The 19,239-nt window shown below is 59.3% G+C and overlaps 1 protein-coding gene across 3 annotated transcripts in view; it reads right to left on the bottom strand.

Moving 5' to 3' along the window:
• Window positions 1-3,437: 3,437 nt before the first annotated feature.
• LOC113201983 (cell adhesion molecule Dscam2-like) overlaps window positions 3,438-19,239 on the bottom strand; it is a 196,203-nt gene continuing 180,401 nt past the window's right edge. The window contains exons 7-27 of one of the 3 annotated variants that reach the window (XM_052270525.1): window positions 14,975-15,098; window positions 13,221-13,690; window positions 12,395-13,072; window positions 12,013-12,294; window positions 11,807-11,926; window positions 11,248-11,421; window positions 10,868-11,164; window positions 9,715-10,074; window positions 9,503-9,573; window positions 8,795-9,380; window positions 8,552-8,688; window positions 8,314-8,470; window positions 7,839-8,207; window positions 7,050-7,713; window positions 6,687-6,889; window positions 6,283-6,561; window positions 5,921-6,034; window positions 5,697-5,834; window positions 5,468-5,594; window positions 4,192-4,383; window positions 3,438-4,115 (exon numbers count right to left, since the gene is read on the bottom strand). In XM_052270525.1, the coding sequence (XP_052126485.1) occupies window positions 4,067-4,115; window positions 4,192-4,383; window positions 5,468-5,594; window positions 5,697-5,834; window positions 5,921-6,034; window positions 6,283-6,561; window positions 6,687-6,889; window positions 7,050-7,713; window positions 7,839-8,207; window positions 8,314-8,470; window positions 8,552-8,688; window positions 8,795-9,380; window positions 9,503-9,573; window positions 9,715-10,074; window positions 10,868-11,164; window positions 11,248-11,421; window positions 11,807-11,926; window positions 12,013-12,294; window positions 12,395-13,072; window positions 13,221-13,690; window positions 14,975-15,098 (5,591 nt within the window). In that variant the 3' untranslated portion in view covers window positions 3,438-4,066. Of the gene's footprint in view, window positions 4,116-4,191; window positions 4,384-5,458; window positions 5,595-5,696; window positions 5,835-5,920; window positions 6,035-6,282; window positions 6,562-6,686; window positions 6,890-7,049; window positions 7,714-7,838; window positions 8,208-8,313; window positions 8,471-8,551; window positions 8,689-8,794; window positions 9,381-9,502; window positions 9,574-9,714; window positions 10,075-10,867; window positions 11,165-11,247; window positions 11,422-11,806; window positions 11,927-12,012; window positions 12,295-12,394; window positions 13,073-13,220; window positions 13,691-14,974; window positions 15,099-19,239 lie in introns of those variants that run through there. The other 2 variants (XM_052270526.1, XM_052270527.1) reach the window with 2 other exon arrangements.

Here is a 19,239-nt window from a genome sequence, read left to right as displayed (position 1 = left end):
ATTTTTGGCAAAATGTACAAAGGCTATAGCCTTTGTGTTTTTAGCGAAAATTGATGGGTCCGGATTTCGACGGAAAAGTAGTCGAAACGACAGAGGTGACCCAGGGGACCGCAAAACTACCTTTGGTTCTGGAAGAACCCACCCCTATCCAGAGAAACTTGCGTTTCAAGGGTGGCCTTTTAATCTGGCGGTCAGCGTACGATGGGCTGCCTACCTCGCAGGCGAACCGGACCAAGAAAAACAGGCGCAACTCACTTGAAATGGACCGGCGGGGTGAAACTTCGACGCAGAATTCGAAAGGACCAATCCCAACCATTTCCAGCGATTTTCAAATTTTTCATTTTTGGCAAAATTTTCAAAGGCATGGGTCCGGTTTTTGACAGGGGAGTACTTGAATAGATAGGGGTGAACTAGGGACCACAAAACTACTTTTGCTTCTGTCAGGAACCACTCCTGTTCACAGAAACTTGAGTTTTAAGAGCTGGTCTCTCCAAGTATGGGCAGGTAGGCTACCTACGGTGCACTGGTTAAGAACTCTGCTGTAGTGGGTCGGCACCATGATATTTAGACAGAGCAACTGAAAAGGGAGTTTGCCCGACCAATCCAAACCAATTCCAGCAATTTTCCAAATTGTCAAGACTTTTAAAAGACATTTTCAATGATAACAAATCAGCCTGGATCTTGACAGAGGAGGATTGAAATCGACAGCAAAGAACCAAGGCACCACAAAAAAACATCAAAAACCACCCTTTGATGCACATGAAAGGAAGCTCCTCATAGTGTCTGTTTAGAGACAAATTGGACCAGCGTTGGCGGTTACTGTCATGTTAACTCACCTATTCTTTTGGGTTAAATGATTCCATAGACTTTTCTTGCTCATGTCAAGAACATTTCTGGGCTGAGTTCCTGCAATCAAATTAAACGGTACTTTTAGCGCGTTACATATAATTTACTCATACAATACACTTTTAAATGCCTCTCCCCCCATGCATCTCTAAATGACCATGGTCTTTCAAATAACTAATTTTGGCACTGGACTAAGCATTAAGTACGAAGGGGCAGCAGCAAATTATCTGCAACGCACATTGATTGATTGTTTGTGGGATTACGCAAATAGTATCACTCGGTTTGCACCCCAACCAGAAAGTAATGAAGTTTTCTGTTCCACGAGAATAATATAGAGTAAATTATATGATATGTGAAAAAACACTGGCAGTTCACCCATTTGCATAAGGACCTACAACAGTATTTAACATACTGCATGGATTGGAGGAGTCTACCCATTCAACACCTTTTCAGCAAAGCTGACAGTGAGCCAAGTTATTTACATCACGGGGCATCATTTAATCGGCCTCAAAAAATAACTTACACCATAATTGTGCGTGTAAACATTGGGCCACAGGAGAACACTAACCTCCTACAACAATGACCGGAATGGAACAATTCAATATTCCGGGACGGAAACAATCAAGCACTATACCTTACGATTAATATCGAACAGCGGCCTAAAATTCTGGTTAAAATCCTATGATCATCAATTATATGAGTAGGTATTATCGGTATTTGGCAGAAACGCCGATCTCTTCACTGTTTGTTTACGTTTCCATTAAGGGAAATACGCGGTGGGGAGGAGGAGAAGGGGTAGGCGACGAGGCACGGCAAAGAGGGAGAGCAATAATTACGGCACACTCACCGTGGTCGCGCTGGCCGGGAGTCGAACCCCAGACAGTTTCAGACTGGTCACAATTGAGCAACCTCGGCTGCTACAGAAGTGAAGGAGATAAAATATATATCTGCCCTAGCCGGGAGTCGAATCTCGGGCGAACAGTTTGACACGAGCACGATTTAGCGCGCTCGGCCGCCCGCCCGTCTTCCCCCCTGCGCGTTCGAAGTCGGTCCTGTATTACGAGAGACAAGGAGCGACGATAAAATATATATCTGCCCTAGCCGGGAGTCGAATCTCGGGCGAACAGTTTGACACGAGCACGATTTAGCGCGCTCGGCCGCCCGCCCGTCTTCCCCCCTGCGCGTTCGAAGTCGGTCCTGTATTACGAGAGACAAGGAGCGACGCCAGTCAGCGACAGCGTAGAATCATTGGTTCCTTGGAGCCAAAGACCGTATCTCGCCTCTATGGCTCAGTCGGTAGCGCGCCCGCCCAGCCCGTGGGAGGACGGAGGTTCGAATCCCCGTCGTCCTGAAATTTTTCTGGGCCGGGGTTCGCGCCCCGGTGTCTGGCACCTCGCTGTGGTAGCGGGGTGCATAATAAGACCTAGAAACTGGCTGAAAAGGGCTCCATGACCTGTGGTGGGTCAGTACAGTTTAACCAACGTACGCCTCAACCGTCTCACAAACCCCGGGAGTATATTCTGACCACTGCGGTTGGGAGCGGCTGTTCGGAACAGTGACCACAGTTCGCTAACTACTGCGGCGGGATGAGGAAAATACTCCCCTGGGTACCCGTCGTTCCTGTTTAAGCGGGTAGGCGACAACCCTAGTCAACAGTTGATCGGATATAACTGTCTGGCTGATGGCGTGGACACACCGGATCCCATCCGAACTCCGAAGTTAAGCACGCGGGGCCCCGTGTAAAAGCGGGGTGGGTACCCCCTATTTTTCACATTCTTTGAAAAATAGTTTGGTCCTAAAAGGCGCCTCTATAGTCTGTTCGGAATTCGCTGGATGGTGCGCACCTCCACCGCTCCCCCCCCGCGCCCTCCGCGCCTGCAAGCTAGTGCGTAGGCAACCCATCGAGCTGCCGCGTATTCTTACGGGCACCCGGTACCCCTGATGGTAAGGCCTCTGAATCTGGGTTTCAGTCTTGCTCACCTTGCGACACCCGTAAGTCCAACAACCAAAAAGTACGGGGGCCGGTTCTGACGAATTGCGCGTCATAGCGGCCGCTGTGGATAAAGCTCCGGTTCCCTCGATCACCGAGGGCCCGCTGTAGAGTCCTGGGTGTTGGCCCCTTATGCCCCCGACTCGTTCGTACTGCGAGGCGAGGGCGACCCTTTGCGGCGAGTTGTGGCTTAGGGCGCCTGGAGGGTAGGCAATCAGTACGCAAGCTGTCCCTTAGGTTTGGGGGTCTCTGGGGACTTTCGGCTTGATAAGGATTAAGTGTGCAGAGCAAGCCCTTGCCTTCTGCTTAAACCCTGAAGGCTTCGGATTTCATTCGATTTTATCGAAAAGGATGTTTCTGTAGTCTGGTCGGATTATGCTGACTCTGGCTGCCAGCATTGTGTCCACAAAGGGACGTGAATACGCGCCGCCGTCCAACGCGAGGGGGGCCGGGAGGGGCGAGGCGCCGAGACGATTGTAGTTGTTATAGGAGCGCCTACACTTATTAAAACAGCATTGGGCCGTAAAATAAATAAATATTGTATTAGATTAAGTTGATGTCTTTATTGAAGCTCTCGACTACATTTTACTCACAAAAAAGCTAGGGTTTAAGTTTTTGTCTTTATTTGTAAAAAAGGCACAAATGCAGGACGGGTGGACAGGTGAAAAATGTTGACAATTTCAGGCCAATTAACGAATTTGAATAGCAAGTGATGGGTCTACCGTCACCAAAGCTACAATTAATTATTTCGTGTCTCTTGGAATATAGTTCAGACCCTCATGAAGGAGCATGATACTCCAAAACAATTATAAGCTATATTGTGTCGCCCATGGTAGCTGAATATTACACAAAAAGAACTGGCATATAAACAACACTTATATAGACAATAAAAAAACGTCACGCACTTTTTCAACAACAATTAAAATTATCCATGTCACAATAACACCCCACTTTACGTAGAAACAGTTATCATATTATAGAAAAATAAAAAAGTCTCTACTTCATCACAGAACAGTTTCCTTTGGGTACACCAACAACGCAACCCTTTTTCTTGCACGGCCACATTCCGTACAGTGGCTGAGCGTATCACAGACAAAGTACAACTACAGCGCAGTCTCTTTGAAACCTCCATTACAGTGTACAAGTTGAGCAACAAGCAGAGCATTTCCGTCACTGAAAGGATAGCAGGCGGCGTAGGGAGGACGTGGACAGATCCACGGTCCACCAGGGTCAGACGTGGATAGTAAAGTCTTGCTTCAGCTCACGCTTCTGCCGGTACCTAAAACAAACAAGCACAACCGCGTCGTCAAAGACTGCCAGCCGTCTGTCAAGCCGTCTGTGTGTAGGAGACCTACTTGCGCACTAGCGCCGCCAGCTGCCGCGCCCGCTCGCGCTCCTCCTGGTCCCGGCGGTCGCACTCGGCGTCCGACAGCTCCACGCCGTCCGAGAACGCGGCCGGCGGGTCCAGCGGCACCGTGCTGCCCGCACTGCCCCCGCTCCCGGCGCTGCCGCCACTCCCAGCGCCACCCTTCAGCGATTTGTGCAACCTGGAAAAGCAAAACAATTCATACTACCCGAAAGGTAAAGATAAACACGAAGTTGCGGACTATATTCTTATTTTATGTTTCTCCGCGGCTAGTACAACGTTAGTATGACGCCTATGAAATTTCACAAGCCATGCCCATGCATGTGCCGAGTGTAAAGGCTAATGTACTCCCCAGTGTTGCGGGTTTGCACACCCATGGCACTAGGCACAAGGCTATGGCGCCTTACGGGCAGAACGGATAGGCAAACCCGCAACACTGGGGTGTATTTCCTGTGAGCGTGCGCCTGCCATGTTGACATGAATGTAAAAAATTCTGACGTCAGTGAATTTACCTACTGCTGTCTTAGACATGTTTCCAGGGTTCGAGGTCGAGGAAAACATGCGGCGTGGTGGGAGTGGGGTTCGAAACAAGAAACGTGCGAGAGCTAAGATGTTTTTTTTATCAGCCTGGTAGCAGAAAGTTTAGCACTTCGGGGGCGAAGGAGAGAGGTAGGGTTGCGCTAACATGCTCAGCCGTGCGTGCAGACGAGGGGTGATCTAGGGTTTTGGCACAAACCACTCGAATCTAGGACGATATAGACTGCTTTTTCAACTTTCCCATTTTTAAGTAGAGATACGAAAATGCTGCGGTGAATTTATTCCAGTGGCCCATCCAATAGGGTAAATTTAGGCACGTACCGCTCAAGGTACCCCACATTGAGCGTTCCCTGAGGCGACACTTCTCCCCCGACCAGCTCAGACGACGCGTTCCCCTTGGCCGGGTGTTCGCCGGCGAGGCGGGCCGCCAGCTGACAGAGCTGTGCGGCGGGTTGGCCTACGCTGCGCATAGCAGGCGCTTGCAGTGTGGCTTGAGCGTGGCAACCCGTCAGAAGCATGCACTTGCTCCGGCATGTACAGCACACTGCAATGCGGTGGCAGATCCCAAAATGCGTCCAACTTTTCGACGCGTCACCCCGGGGAACGTGGAGGGAAGAGGAATAACTTTACGCCCACGTGCCACAAAGTGGTTGGTGCGCCGCCCCGGCGTGTCAGTGCCTAAGCCTGTTGCCGAGCTGAGAGGACTCAAAGGGACCTACTTGCGCTACCTGGCTGGCATCCCTCTCCGATGGCCGCCGTTGCCCGCGGCGCCGTTACCCCGGCGGGAGCGCCGGGAGGGCTCGGGGGACGCCTCCGCGGACTCGGTGCTCGAGTCCTGCTCGAACGCCCGTCGCTCTGCGAAACACGCCAAAAGAGGGTCAGTCTCAGATGACGATCAGTTTAAAAACTGAAACTAAACACGTCTGTAATTTGAGAGTAGTTGAGGCGTGGACGCACCTGCCGCCCGCTGGCCAGGCGTGGACATGCGCAGGGGGAGCTTGTGAGGAGAAGCCCTCCGCGGGCTGCCGCCGCACCCGACTCCAGAGCTGTCCGAGTCGGACCGGTTGGTGAGCGCCAGGCTGCGCGGCCGGCTCCCTGTGGCAGAAAGGTTGAGACTTAACAAAATGGGGAGGAGGCCGAAACCATGATCAAGAGACTAGGGGGAGGCAGGGGCTGCGTACCCGAACGACTGGCCCTCTCATGTTTGCCCCCCTGCTGCTGCTGTTGCTGCTGCTGATTGCGGTGGTTGGTCGCAGTCATGGGGAGAGTCTGCTGGCTCGAGATGCACGATATTTCTGAAATTAAAAACAACACAAGTGAGGCACTTGTCGATTCTAACTGTCCAAGGAGTGCGTCATGATGCTGATACAGGGGAAATAGGTATTTTGTTGCACTTTTTCTTGACTTTGATGACTTATGCGAATTTATACCAAAGTTTGTCAGATAGATAAATTTCGACGATGTCCAAATACATAGACTACACCGCGTTTAAGTTTTGTTTAAAACCTATTTCCCCCTGCTAGGAGCGCGAGGCGGGCCGCACCGAGGTTCAGTCCGTCAGGGGGGCTGTCCACCAGCCGCTTGCCTCGCTTGATGCCGCCGCTGGCGTAGAAGCTCTCCGGGGCGGCGATGGCGGGCCGGCTGAGCGAGCGCCGCGGCCCCGCCTCGTAGCAGTCGCGCTGCGTGAAGGTCTGGAAGTGCAGCGAGTAGTCGGGCGCGGGCGCAGGGGTGCGGCTGCCGAGGCCCGGCACCGGGACGGGCCCCGACGGTTGCGTGTTGGCCAGCGAGAAGGTCGCGTAAGGGCAGATGTCGTAGTCGGCTGCTGCAGAGGGAGCCAACGGTCAGTACCACGGTCAGTACCACGGTCAGTACCACGGTCAGTACCACGGTCAGTACAGAGGGCCCTTGGTCACCCGGCTACTGGACACGGCTGCCAACCCAACCTACCCGAAGTGTCGCTGCCCTTCTGGCCGCTAAGGCTGGAGTCACCCTTCCTGGCGGTGGCCGGCGAGTACAGCTGCGGGTGCGGCTGAAGGTGGTGGTGGCGCTGCTGCTGGTGGTGGTGGTGGTCCAGGTTGCGACGGTTCTCCACCTCCACCCTGGTCTTGGTGCCGATGAAGCCACCCGCCACGCCCGCCGTCGAGTCCTTCCTGTAGGCCGACAGAAATCATCGAGGTATAGCAGCGCCCGCCGACTATTGGCTGTCTTGAGTGATTGAAATCTAGATAAAATAATCTGCGGGAGTATAGTAGTAGCAAAGTAGAGTACAAATGATATGGCCTTGCCCATACGAGGACACTGAGAGCGTACCTCCTCCGGGCCAGCGTGCAGACGCAGACGCCCACCGCAGACACGCACACGGCCGCGGCCACAGTGGGGACCAGCACGTGCATCCTCGTGAGCAGGGGCGGCTGGTCGCCGGGCGACAACAGCTCGGGCGCGGAGCGCGGCGGCGGCAGCGCGCCGTCCTCGCCGCTGGTGGCCACCACGAACTCCTGTGTGTGCGAGCCGGCGTCGTTGTGCGCCGTGACGCGCAGCGCGTACCAGGAGGCGGGCGACAGGTCGGGCAGCGTGAGGTCCTCCTGGGCGCGCGCCGCGTTCGTCACCAGGCGCCAGTCGCTCCACGCGCCCACGGTCCAGGGCGCGGCGCCGGGCTCGGCCGGGGCCGACTTGAGCTCCACGACGAGGTACGTCAACGGGCAGCCGGCCGCCGGCCACGCGTCCGGGAACAGCGTCACGGCCGTGGCGTTGACGGCGAGCACGGCGTCCTGGCGCGCGGGCTGGGGCGGCCCGCCCTGCGTCTTGCAGCTCACCGTGTGGCTCGGCGGCCCGCGGCCCACCGCGTTGGTCGCCGACAAGCGCACCTGGTACGCGCTGCCGCACTTGAGCCCCGACAGCGTGAGCGCGCGCCGGTCCGCGTCCGTCGACACCTCCTGCCACTCGCCGCGCTCGCGTCGGAACGACATGACGTAGCCTGCCGAGGACGAGGGAAGAGTTAGACGACATGTGGACGGTGGACTTGGTTCTATCCACCTCTCAACTAATAACGCCCGTGGTTTATATTCAATTCGAATATTAATTTTCCCGGCTGCTCCGTACCTGTGACGGGCGAGCCCCCGTTGTCGGGCGCCTTCCACGCGAGGTGCAGAGCGCCGTGGCCGGCGCCGCTGAGGGCCAGGTGCGGCGCGGACGGCGGCAGCACCACCACCACGGTGTAGTCGACGCGGTCGGCGCCAAACACGTTCTCCACGCGGCACGAGTAGTTGCCGGCGTCGTCGGGCGTGACGCCGCCCAGCTCGAGCGCGCCGTCGGCGAGGTGCCGGTGGCGGCCCGCCGACACGCGTGCCTCGTCCGGGCCCCGCCAGTCGCGCGCGGGCGCCGGGCTGCCCACCGCGTGGCACGGCAGCACCACCGGGGAGCCCGCCGACGCCAGGACGATCCGCGGGAAGGAGGCGATGCGCGCCGGCACTGCAACAGGAATGAAATAATTACATCGGGAAAAATGCGTTGTTTTGCTTAACTTTTAACTGTTTGACCCGCCATGTTATGTCCTCATTGTCTTGCTGGCACACACCTCGAGACACCGGCCGCTGCTTGACCTTGACGCTGGGCGGGCCCTCGCCGACGGCGGTGGAGGCCGTCACCCAGAACTCGTACGTCTGGTTCTCATTCAGGCGGCGCGCTTCGAAGAGGGGTTCCCTGTCGCCCGGCACCGTCTCCTTGTGAAAATCCTACAAGAACAAGAAAATCACTTCATAAAATGCTTTGCGATACATCAGAGCCGTAAAGCGTAAAAAGACGTCGTTCGTTACCAGACGGGCAGGCTGCTGAGCGCGGTACACCGTGTACTTGCTCACCGCTCCGTTGGGCTGCAGGGGCCTGGACCAAGCCACCAGCACACTGTCGGACGTCATGACCAGGGCTTTGATGTGCTCTACGGGGCCTGGGACTAAAGTTTAGACGTTAGACGGTCACTTGAAGGTTGTCTCTACAATAAAAGATTGGACGGCATGCTGTTGTCCGACTAGTCATTTCAATTCAAAACATGCACTCACTATCCTCCTCCGTGAGGCAGTACAAGGCCGTGGAGCGCACGCCCTCACCGGCGCCCGTGAAGGCGGCCACCCGCACCGAGTAGTTGGCGAACTTGGCCAGGCCGTGGAGGTTGGTCTCCAGGTTGGTGGTTCGCTTCACCTCCACCTCCTCGGAGCCCTGCGGCGCGCCGGGGCCCGCCTGCAGCTGGTAGAAGACCTTGTAGCCCTGGAGCAGGCCGTGCTGGCGGGCGGGCGCCGGCGCCTCCCAGCGGACGCGCAGCGCCTGCGGCGACAGCGCCTCGCAGCGCACGGTCTGCGGCGACTCGGACGGCACGCCCTCCTGCGTCGTGGCGTACATGGGTGGCGTGGCCGGGCCGTGGCCCACCTGGTTGAAGGCGCGCACCACCACCTCGTAGCGCGTGAAGTGGCGCAGCGGCGACAGCGTCGTCTCCAGGGCGTCGAGGCTCAGCACAGCGCCGGCGCCCCGCGCCGCGGCCCGCACCACGCGCCACTCCCAGCCGTCGTCCGGGCCGCGCTCCGCGTCGTCGTCCGCGGCCCGGAAGCCCACCTGGTAGCCGAGCACGGCGCCCACGGACGGTGGCGGCGGCTGTCGGAGGCAGCGCCGTGTGAGTATGTATATATGCCACGGCCTCGAGGCCTGTGACGTGACTTGAACGAAAGAGCCTACCTCTTCAGTTCAAGCGCGTGAGCGGTAGGAGCAGTACTCACCCGCCAGCGCACCGAGATGGACTCCGGCGCACCCGCCTCCACCCGCAGCTCCATGGGCGGACCGCTGGGCGCTGCAAGGCAGAGGCTCAGTCAGAACAACGTATCACACACCAAGTTTTAAAAAGTTATAATGAAACAATCAGTTTAAATATTAACTACTGTTTTAGGCAGGAAATATAGGAAATGTAAAATATGGAGAGACAGACACTCACCTTCCTGCAGCGTGAGCGCCGCCGCTTCCTGGCTGGCCGGCCCGGGGCCGAGGTCGTTGACGGCGAGCACCCGGATGCGGTGCTGGGTGGCGGGGGCGAGGCGCACGAGCCGGGCCGACAGCGCCGTCCCGGGCACCGTCACGTTCTGCCAGCCGGCCTCCAGCACGGCCTCGAGCGCCCGGTCCACGCTGTTGCCCTCCTGGCCGGGCTGCGGCAGGACGGGTGACGCCAGGAACTGGAGCAGGTAGTGCGCCAGCGGCTCGGCGCTGCCCTCGGTGCCGGCCGGCGGCGTCCACGCCACCGACAGCCAGCGGCTGCCCACCTCGAGGATGTGCGGCCGGCCGGGTGGTCCGGGTGGCTCTGTGGCGAGGGAGGAAAAGCGGCATGTATTGAACAAGCACAAACGGACGCCCGCTACCGTCTCACTGCGCGAGGTCGGCGCCTTCTTCCGGGGACCCTGGTAATCAAACTCGCTCGGACCTGGCAGTGAATAGCACGGCGGGCGCGTCCTTTCATGATGGTGCCCCATCGCGCCCGCCCCGCCCCCGCCCCGCCCCCCAAAGCATGGCGCTGGCCGGGGGGCTCCACGCCGCGGCGCCGCGCTGCTCCGCTGGGTGCAGTGAAAGGATATTACGTCATAGACCGGGGCGGGTGGAGCGGGGGGGCAGGCCCGGCGGGGTCCGAGACAGGGCTCAACGCGCGGTAAGCGGCCCATCCAGACCCATCCTTTGGCAACATCACAGGCCCGCTCCACCCCGCCCCGCCGTGGCTCCGTCATGAAACGCAACACAACATCGCCGGACTTGGGGCTCCAACCCCCTCACCCACCCCCTCCCGCCCCCGGACATAAACGTTAGCTAAGCCGGGCGCGCGCGGCGGCGGCCCTGCACGGCGCAGTGAATAAACCGAAAGAGCCCCGCCGCTACGGAGCGAAAGAGGGGAAGATGGGGTCAAAGTAGGACGTAGATAAGAGGCTAAGGGTCGAGGGACCCAAACAAGCCCCCGGGGCGCCCCGGGCGGGGCAGAGCGCAGCAGAGCGGCCCCTCAGACGGGGCAAAAGCGGCCGTCCAACTTCTTCCCGACAAGGACGCGTAATTTCGGGGTCATTTCGCACAAGTGGGTAGCAGAAGCGGCGGCGGCGCCATCATCGTACCTTTAACGGCGAAGTGCACGACGGCCTCGTCCTGGCCGAAGTCGTTGCTGGCGTGGCAGTGGTAGGCGCCCTGCTGCTCCCGCGTGAGCGCCGTCAGCCGGAGCTCCGAGGCCACGCCCGGCACCCCGGACGGCGTCCTCCGCTCGCTCGTGCGCCCCGTCAGCCCGGACGACGAGAGCCCCGGCCGCGACCACGACACGTGCAGCGGCAGGTCGCCCAGCGCCTCGCAGCGCAGCGTCACCGAGCCGCCCGACACGGCCGTCGCGTTCTGCTGGCGGAGCGGGAAGTGCGCCGGCACTGCGACAAGGAGAGGAGGACGGTCAACGGCGAGGTCGAGAAGGAAACACACTCGCCAGAGGCACCCTTGGTTAGACACCGACCATTCACCCGGAGGAACACCGTCTTGGACAGCGGCTGCCCGATGTCGTTGGACGCCCGGCAGGTGTAGTGGCCCTGCAGGTGCGGCTGCACCTGCGGGAACACTAGCGAGCCGTTGGGCGCCAGCTGGCTGTCCGATGTCGACTCGACCAGCAGCGGCTCGCCCGGCGGGTCCCCTGCGCAGACGAGAAAATACTAATTGAGGAAACTGGAACTTGATAAATTACGTGTTCAACTGGCGTGAACATTCAAGTGTTGAACACTTTGTTACTTTGTTGCACATTTTTAAATGTTTGACTGGATATTTGAATACTTTGAAGTGTTCAACAGTAAATTTGAACACTTAAAAGTGTCTAAAGGTTCATTACCACCCCTGGTGCAGAACACTTTTAAGTGTTTAACTTTGTGCAGTTGAACACTAGTTTATTTCTTAGTCTATCATTGTAAAATTATAAATTCTATGTCCAAAACAAGTTTATTTGATCATTTAAAATTTGAAGAGAAGAATAATTAAATGTTTTTTGGTAGTTTATTGTACTTGAACACTCGGCTAAGACTCACCCGACTCACGGAGCCACATGGTGACCGGCGGCGGGTAGCCGCGGACCTGGCAATGGAGGGCGGCTGGCTGCAAAAACACGGCGGACTCGTCGGACGGCTCCACCATCCACGTCGGGGCGACTAGGGGGAAGACGACGCAGGTGAGAAATTCAACTCGCGTCACACATGAAATGGAAAATTCGGTATATCCAGCGACCGCGTCTCACCTCGAACGACCAGGTCGGCGCTGTAGTTGGCGGTGGCGGCCGCGTTGGAGGCGATGCACGTGTAGCGGCCGGTGTGGCGGGCGCGCAGGTCGCTGAAGGTCAGGTGGCTGAAGAACTCCATCTGCTGCGAGTTGACGGCCTGGTCGCGCGGCAGCGGCCCGCCGTCCTTGCGCCACGAGATGCTGATGGGCAGGTCGCCGCTGATGAGCGAGCACGACACCTGGGCGCGGTTGCCCTCCACCAGCGTGCTCGGGAACTGGAAGGGGGCGATCTCCGGCGGCCCTGCGGGGCACAATGATGGGCTAACGTTAGTCACGTCAGGTCAGGTAGGCGAGGTCTTAGTTGAGGATTTCTAATGTGGTGTTGCAGTATTATCACTCACGCATGACGTGGAGTAGCAGGCGACCCTCGGCGCTGCGGCCTTGCTGGTTCGACGCGGTGCACGAGTAGGGCCCCGCGTCCCGCGCAGCCTCAACGCCGCGCAGCACCAGGCTGCCGTTGGGGAACACGGAGACGTGCGCCAGGACGGAGGAGGTCGCCGATGATGATGATGACGATACCGATGACGACGAGGACGACGAGGACGACGCGGACGACGCGGAGGGCGTGAGCAGCGTGCTGCCCTTCTGCCACGAGACTCGCGACAGTGGGAAGCCTCCCACCGGGCAGCGCAGCCACACGTCCGAGCCGGACACGACCGTCAGGTTGAGCGGCTCGCGGCTCACGGGCGGCCCGTACACGTTGAGGGCGGCCGTGTGCTGCGCCGAGCCCATCATGTTCCTGGCCACGCACGTGTAGATGCCGCCGTGCTGCACCCGCACCGACGACATGTTGAGCGAGCCCACCACGTCGCCGCGCTGGTCCTGGTGCTGCGCCTGCTGGTACAGGTCGGCGCCTCCGAGGCCGCCGCCGAGCGCGACGCCGGGACGCACCTCCGCGCCGTCCAGCAGCCAGGTGATCCTGGGCGGCGGCGAGCCGCTGGCCGCGCAGCGCAACGAGAGCGGCGGGCCCGGCTGCAGCGTCTGCTCGATGAACGTGGAGAGCAGGCGCGGTGCCACGGCTGAACAAGGGCAGGGAAAACATCAGAAACATGCAAGTTCATCAACACAAATTTTCAGTAGGAACTTTCAGAACACGATAAAAATGATTGGATTTATTTCTTTGACCTTTCGTTTCAACCAAGTGCGGGATTGGGTGCTCCTACTCACCGCCCAGCTCGAGCTCCGCGCTGGCCTGCGTGCTCTCGTCCGCCGAGCGCGCCACGCACTGGTACATGCCGCGGTCGCCGCGCTCCAGGTGGCGCACCTCCAGCCCGTGCACCTGGCCCAGCTGCGTCGTCCGGATGCGGTCGTGCACCTGCAGCGGCTGCAGCGGCCGCCCGTCCTTGAGCCACGTCACGTGCACCATGCCGGCGCCGCCCGACACGGAGCAGTTGAACTGCGCCACCGAGCCCGCGTCCACGACCTGGTGCTGCGGGCGCAGGCGCGCCTCCAGCGGCGCCGCCACCACCAGCGCCACCTCGCGCCGGTCCTCGCCCAGCGGGTTGCTCACGACGCACACGTAGCGGCCCGCGTCCAGGGTCGACACCCGCATCCACTGCAGCACCGACTCGAGCACCCGAGGCTCCCCGGGGCCGGGCGTCAGCTCCCGGGACCCACCCGCCAGTTCGCGGTACCACCTGTGGGGGACCAAAAGGACGTTTAGTACACATTCTTAGACCATGCACGAAAAATTATTTTTAGAAAGGCCCTACACCCCACAACTGGCTCAACGAGAAGGAAAGTCATCCCCTCCCCCTCCTTCTATCTATATGTAGCGGCAGGCCGCACTGGGTGTTTGGCAGACCGCACGCTGCCACGACAGCGCTGCGCTAGGTCGGGACTTTGGGGCCTGCTCGGTGGGACTTTCTCTTTTTTAGCCCTATGGACTACTTTCTTTTGTTGTTGTTAAAGGACACCCCACTCATGTCCCACTGGTCGGGAAATCTGGAAAAATGACAAAAAATGGACCTCGGGATGGACCTTCCCCTATCCAAAAAGCCCCGAAGGGATTTCTGTTAAAATCCGTTTGCAAATGCCCCAAAATACCCCAAAATAAATGATTGTTTTGGCCCATGTTGGGCCTTCGCGTTTGTCGCCAAACCCACAGCTTTTGTCTGATCGGGCGAAACTAAAAGTTGATGCACCATCAAGGGGTGCTCTTTTAAAAAACAAATTTGAAAATAAAAGATAAAAATATGATTTCGGAGATGCTCTATGAATGGGTGGTAAACAGCCTTTTGATCCTCCTCCCCTGCAGAAACACGAGAACCATAAAGGTGTCGGCGCCAACAGCACAATTATTTGCAGTCACGGTGAGCCATGGCATTTAAAACAAAATAAAAATAGAGAGAACACGAACTTTTCCACAAAGCACCACTAATATCCGACAGCGAAGCGCATCAGTTGCGCTGGTGCAGGATCAGCATAAAGAAAATGTCTCGAGGCGGAAGGGCACGGCGCGCAGCCTGGAGAGGCGGAGCGCGGAGCAGCGGGAGCGGGCCGAGGAGGAGGAGGGGATTGAAAGCGTAGCGGCAGTATAACTCCGCGGCACCATGTGACACATCGCAGCGCCATAACGCCTAAACGTCTCCAACAGTAAAACGCTACATTCTCGCCCCCCGCCCAGCCAGCCGCCCGTGCAGCCGCCTCCGGCCGGAGGTAACGGCTGGCCCGGCCGACAAGGGGGAGGGACGGGCCTGCCGCGCGCGGCCGCGTAGCACCGCGCAATACCGGTGCAGCTGGGCGCGCTGCTACGCGGCGCCCCCCGCGGCCATGTGTACCTCCACGGACGGGTTGGGGTTGGCGGTATTGCTTTCCACTATCTGCTCAATAACCTCCCTCTTTCCCCGTATTCCCTCCTAGCTACTCTGCCTCTCTCGTTCTACTCTTTTGTTCCCTATGCGCCCCGCCCACACACTCACCGGTACTCGGGCGGCGGGAAGCCCTGCGCGGCGCACACCAGGTCCGTGGGGTTGCCGGCGCGCGCGCGCACGCTGCTCAGGACGAAGGCGTGCTCGATGCGGGGCGCCGAGTTGCCCTCGGGATCTGCAAAACACAAGACAAAGACTGATGAGACCGGAAATGGACCGCGGGGGAACGAGAGCTTATACTGTGTGCTGTAGCTGGAAGTGAAGCAAAATGGACGCGGTCGCCAGAAAAAGACGACTCCCGAGGGCATTGTCAGCTCCGCCAATAAAACAGGAAAGCAAGAGGGGACTCGGTTGGCGACGGGTCGTGCAGCTTTGCAAAATTCGTCGACAGCCATTTCTGCGCGATATTTTCCCCCTCTAACCGGCCGCGCGGAGCGCCACCGATACACACGACACTGTACTTTGCCCGGGGGGACGCAGGAGGGTGGGCGTCCATCGGAGCCTTGGCAACACACAACGACGATAAAGACAAATCGTCCCCCCCACCCCAGACCACAACAGCGGTTGAGGGATTTTGATGGAACGCACAGCAGTGGCGGGGCGAGGCCGCGCGCCGAGGCCTCGTTCCAGGCGCCACCCTGGGCCTGAGCCCCCTGCCCCCCACCCGCACTAGGCCGTCCCGGAGGAAGGGGATACCCCTCCCCCTCCCCCCCTTTGTTCTCCATTTATTCATCGCAAGCGGAAAAACCAAAGTTGCCATGACCTAAACTGCACGCCGCTGCCGCCGCCGCGTCGTCCCGAAGAAGTTCTTCTGTTGACTCGTTGAATACTTTATTCACGGAAAAGTGGCCATCGAGAATTCCGCCCTTCGGCCGGCTTGCCTGCCCCGCCGCCCGCCCGCCGCACAAGACCTTCGCCCCTTTTTCCCGTCGGAGGGTAGAGGGTGGGCAAGAAGGGGAAGGGGGGATTTCTTCGCCAACTAAACTCGGCCACTGCGGCAGGGCAACGGCACGGGCGAAACTGAGAGCAGGGGCGTAGGGAGGTGTGGCGCGGGGGTTGTGGGGAGGGCCGTGACGAAGCAGGGAGGGCGAAGGTGCATCCGAGGGGCAATGACACAGTTCCCCCACCGCCTTCTTCCATACCACCACCACAGACACCGTCAGGCATCCCAAAGTCCCGAAGAAACTCCCAGCAGCCTAGGCGATCACTGATCTTCCCGATTACAGCCGGCCACTAGGGCTGGATCCTCCCCCCCCTCCCCTCCACCTTCTCGCTCCTCTGGAACCGGGATCGGCCGTGGAGGATGCCGGCGCCTTTTGTGAATATGTGACTTAGTTTTTACTGGCGACCGAGGAGGCGGCCAATTTAAGTTTGCTGCCGCAGTTTTAATGAGATCTTCGGGACGACTTAGATCGAATGGCCAACTTTGGCCGCCTTAGGGGCCTTCGTCGGCGCAGCTGCCATACATGGAGAAGGGGAGAAACGAGGGGAGGGAAGAAAGCTACCACGGCCCCTGCATTTTCCAGCAGCTGTTCTCACCCCGGGGTGACCGGTGGTGGCAGAGGGAAGGAAAGCGGAGAGATCGGCCTCCGTCCTCCCCATTCCCCTGCCCCAGGCAACGAGGCCGAAAACTACACTGGAAGCCGGGGATGGCCGGTGCGGAGTCTGGAGGCGAAGGGTAGAGCCAGAGCGGCTGCGGGGCAACAGCTGTAAGGGATAGGTCCTGGTCGAGAGGTAGCTTTGTCAAAGGGTCAAAGGGTGTCGGCGCCCCGCCCCACCCAGCTGGGCCGGCTTCCGGCCGGTCTGTGGCTGGCTGGAACAGGCGGCCACACTGGAAAAAAGTGTTCCCACCTGTAAAGAGTGCGAAGACTATAATGCCTGCTAAAGGCACTTCAATATTCAGAATCATTGCGGAAATTTATTCCATTAACCAGGGTGTTAAATTCAGAAAAACATAGCACCCGAGGGAAGATAAACCTGCTTTGTCTTTCCAGTGCATAGAACGTATCCCCCCTCCCCAAAATGCCCTAAAGAGCGGGTGTGAATCGCCCGACAGCTGTTTTCCGGGGAGGGAATTCCTTCTCGATCTGGGTCCTGCAACGCTGCTCCCCTTCCCTGACCCCCTAACGGTGTAAAGTTTGCGAGCCCATCTGCAGCCTGCAGAATTCCATCGAGGGCAGGGGAATAACGTGCGAAAGTCGAGCGGCGCGATCAACGCGAGAGCTATTGCCGTCAAAGCCAAAACGGAGCAGTGGTGGCCGTGGTGATCCACCCACTGGACGCCGTGATCCCGTGGGCACCGAGGCGCTTCAGCTGACCGGACGCGGGGGAGGGGGTAGAAATATTGTGCGACCCTAAAGGGACCATCCAGCGGACCCATCATATCCCCGCCCCCTTCCCTCCCTTATGAAGGTAACGTAACACAGGCGCACGGGCGCTACCCGTTCGTTCACGCGGCTAAAGCCTGGCGACGCCTCACGGCGGTGACCTATGGCTGCCCCCCGTTGCTCTAAAAAAGAAAAGCTGCTTGTTCGCCTGCTCGCTACGTGGCGGCGCTCGCCTCCACCTCCGCCCCGGCGGCCTCGCATGTCTATGAACGTCGCGCGCTTTCCGCCTCGCGCCGTGAAAAGTTGGGTGCTTTTCTCCGTTGGGTTTAACCCGATGACTGATGGGGCAGATGGCAGTGCTTGAAGGCGCGGCGGCTCGGCGGCGCTGGGCTGGGCGGGCGTCTCCATCAGGCGCCACGCCTCCGCTCGGCGGCGGCGCCGCCCCCGGCAGCGCCCATACCGCCGCCGCCGCCCCGTGCGCGCCCAACTTTTGCCATCCCGCTCGGCTGGTGTGTGGGGAGCCCGTGTGGAATGTGTCTCTCCTGCAGGGGCGGCGGCGGCGGCGGTGGGGGCAGCTGGCGCGGCGGCATGCAGCCCACCCCCGCCACCCGCGCGACGTTGGTTTTCACTCGAGCTCATCGAGCAGGGATACATTCCGCTCCGTTTGCGTCGCGCGGCTCCCTCGCTTCCTGCACTGCTCCGCCGCTGCCGGTCGGTAATCACGTCTCGAGCGCCGTCGCGCTGCTGTGCTTACCCCCCCTCCCCCCCCCCTTGGTCCCTTTTCCTGACCGGTCGGCAAAACGGTAGTTAGCCACACGGCGATGACGGCTGGTCTGGGCGTCGAGTTGGCTAAACTGTCGCGGAGGCCAAGCTACGCTACCCCCCTCCCCTGCCTACCCTGCGTCGTCGTCCCCTATCTCCCCCTTCGTTTCTCTCTAGACAGGAAGGGTGCAGGACCTCGGCGCAGAGCAGGCCTGTAAGATGGAAAGACCAAAGACCATTATTGGGACTAGAGAGCCCTCGGGGTCTCGTGGACTAGACGTCCACGGGGACAGCGCCCTGGAGGCAGAGCCCACCGCGTGGTCCAGTATGGTAGAGCCCTCGGTGCGGTGGTACGGCCCGCCGTGGTAGAGCCCTCGGTGGTAGATCCCTCAGTGGTAGAGCCCGCCGTGGTAGAGCCCTCGATGGTAGAGCCCGCCGTGGTAGAGCCCAGTGGTAGCGCCCCGGGATGGGGCAGAGCCTGGGAGCAGAGCCCGGGCGGGGCAGAGTACCTCTTTGCTAAACATTGCTGAATGGCCCCCACGGCGCCTTTGATCTGCGCCGGGCCCGGGTTAGTTCGGTCCACCACCACCCACTGGCGGTCCCACCGCCTCCTGCCACCAGGGGGGGGGGGGGGGGGGCACCGGCACCACCCTGCCGATGTCACTGGGGCACGCAGGAGGAGGAGGGGTGGGGGGGGGCGAGGCTTCCTAACACCCTGCCCGAGGACTAAGGAGGGCGGGCGCCTCTGTAATGGCTAGGCGGGAGGTACAAACAGACAGATGAACAGTCGGGCGGACGGCCAGGCACCTGGTCGAAGACAGGGGGTGCGAGCGCTGCCAGAGAGAGGGAAGAGGCGAGAGAGGGAGGAGGCGAGAGAGAGAGAGAGAGAGAGAGAGAGAGAGAGAGAGAGAGAGGGGAGAGGGTGGTGGGGGAGGCAGTGGGAGAAGTATGGCCCCACATCAGGCGGGATGGCTTCGCAGAGCACACGATGTGGGGTGGGCTGGAAAGGGGTCGAGAGAGAGAGAGAGAGGGGAGAGGGTGATAGAGAGCGAGAGAGAGAGCGAGAGAGAGAGAGAGAGAGAGAGAGAGCGAGAGAGAGAGCGAGAGAGAGCGAGAGAGAGCGAGAGAGAGCAAAAGAGAGATAACTATCAACCTGCTTTCTTTATACGTCCTCAAAGGAATGAAGAGAACGGTGAAGACAATGAGTCGCTCCTGTGTAATGAGTGT

This window comes from Frankliniella occidentalis, unplaced genomic scaffold (assembly GCF_000697945.3).
Source record: "Frankliniella occidentalis isolate FOCC.00 unplaced genomic scaffold, Focc_3.1 Scaffold126, whole genome shotgun sequence".
Lineage (NCBI taxonomy): Eukaryota > Metazoa > Arthropoda > Insecta > Thysanoptera > Thripidae > Frankliniella > Frankliniella occidentalis.
This window is presented reverse-complemented; position numbering and strand designations above follow the sequence as displayed.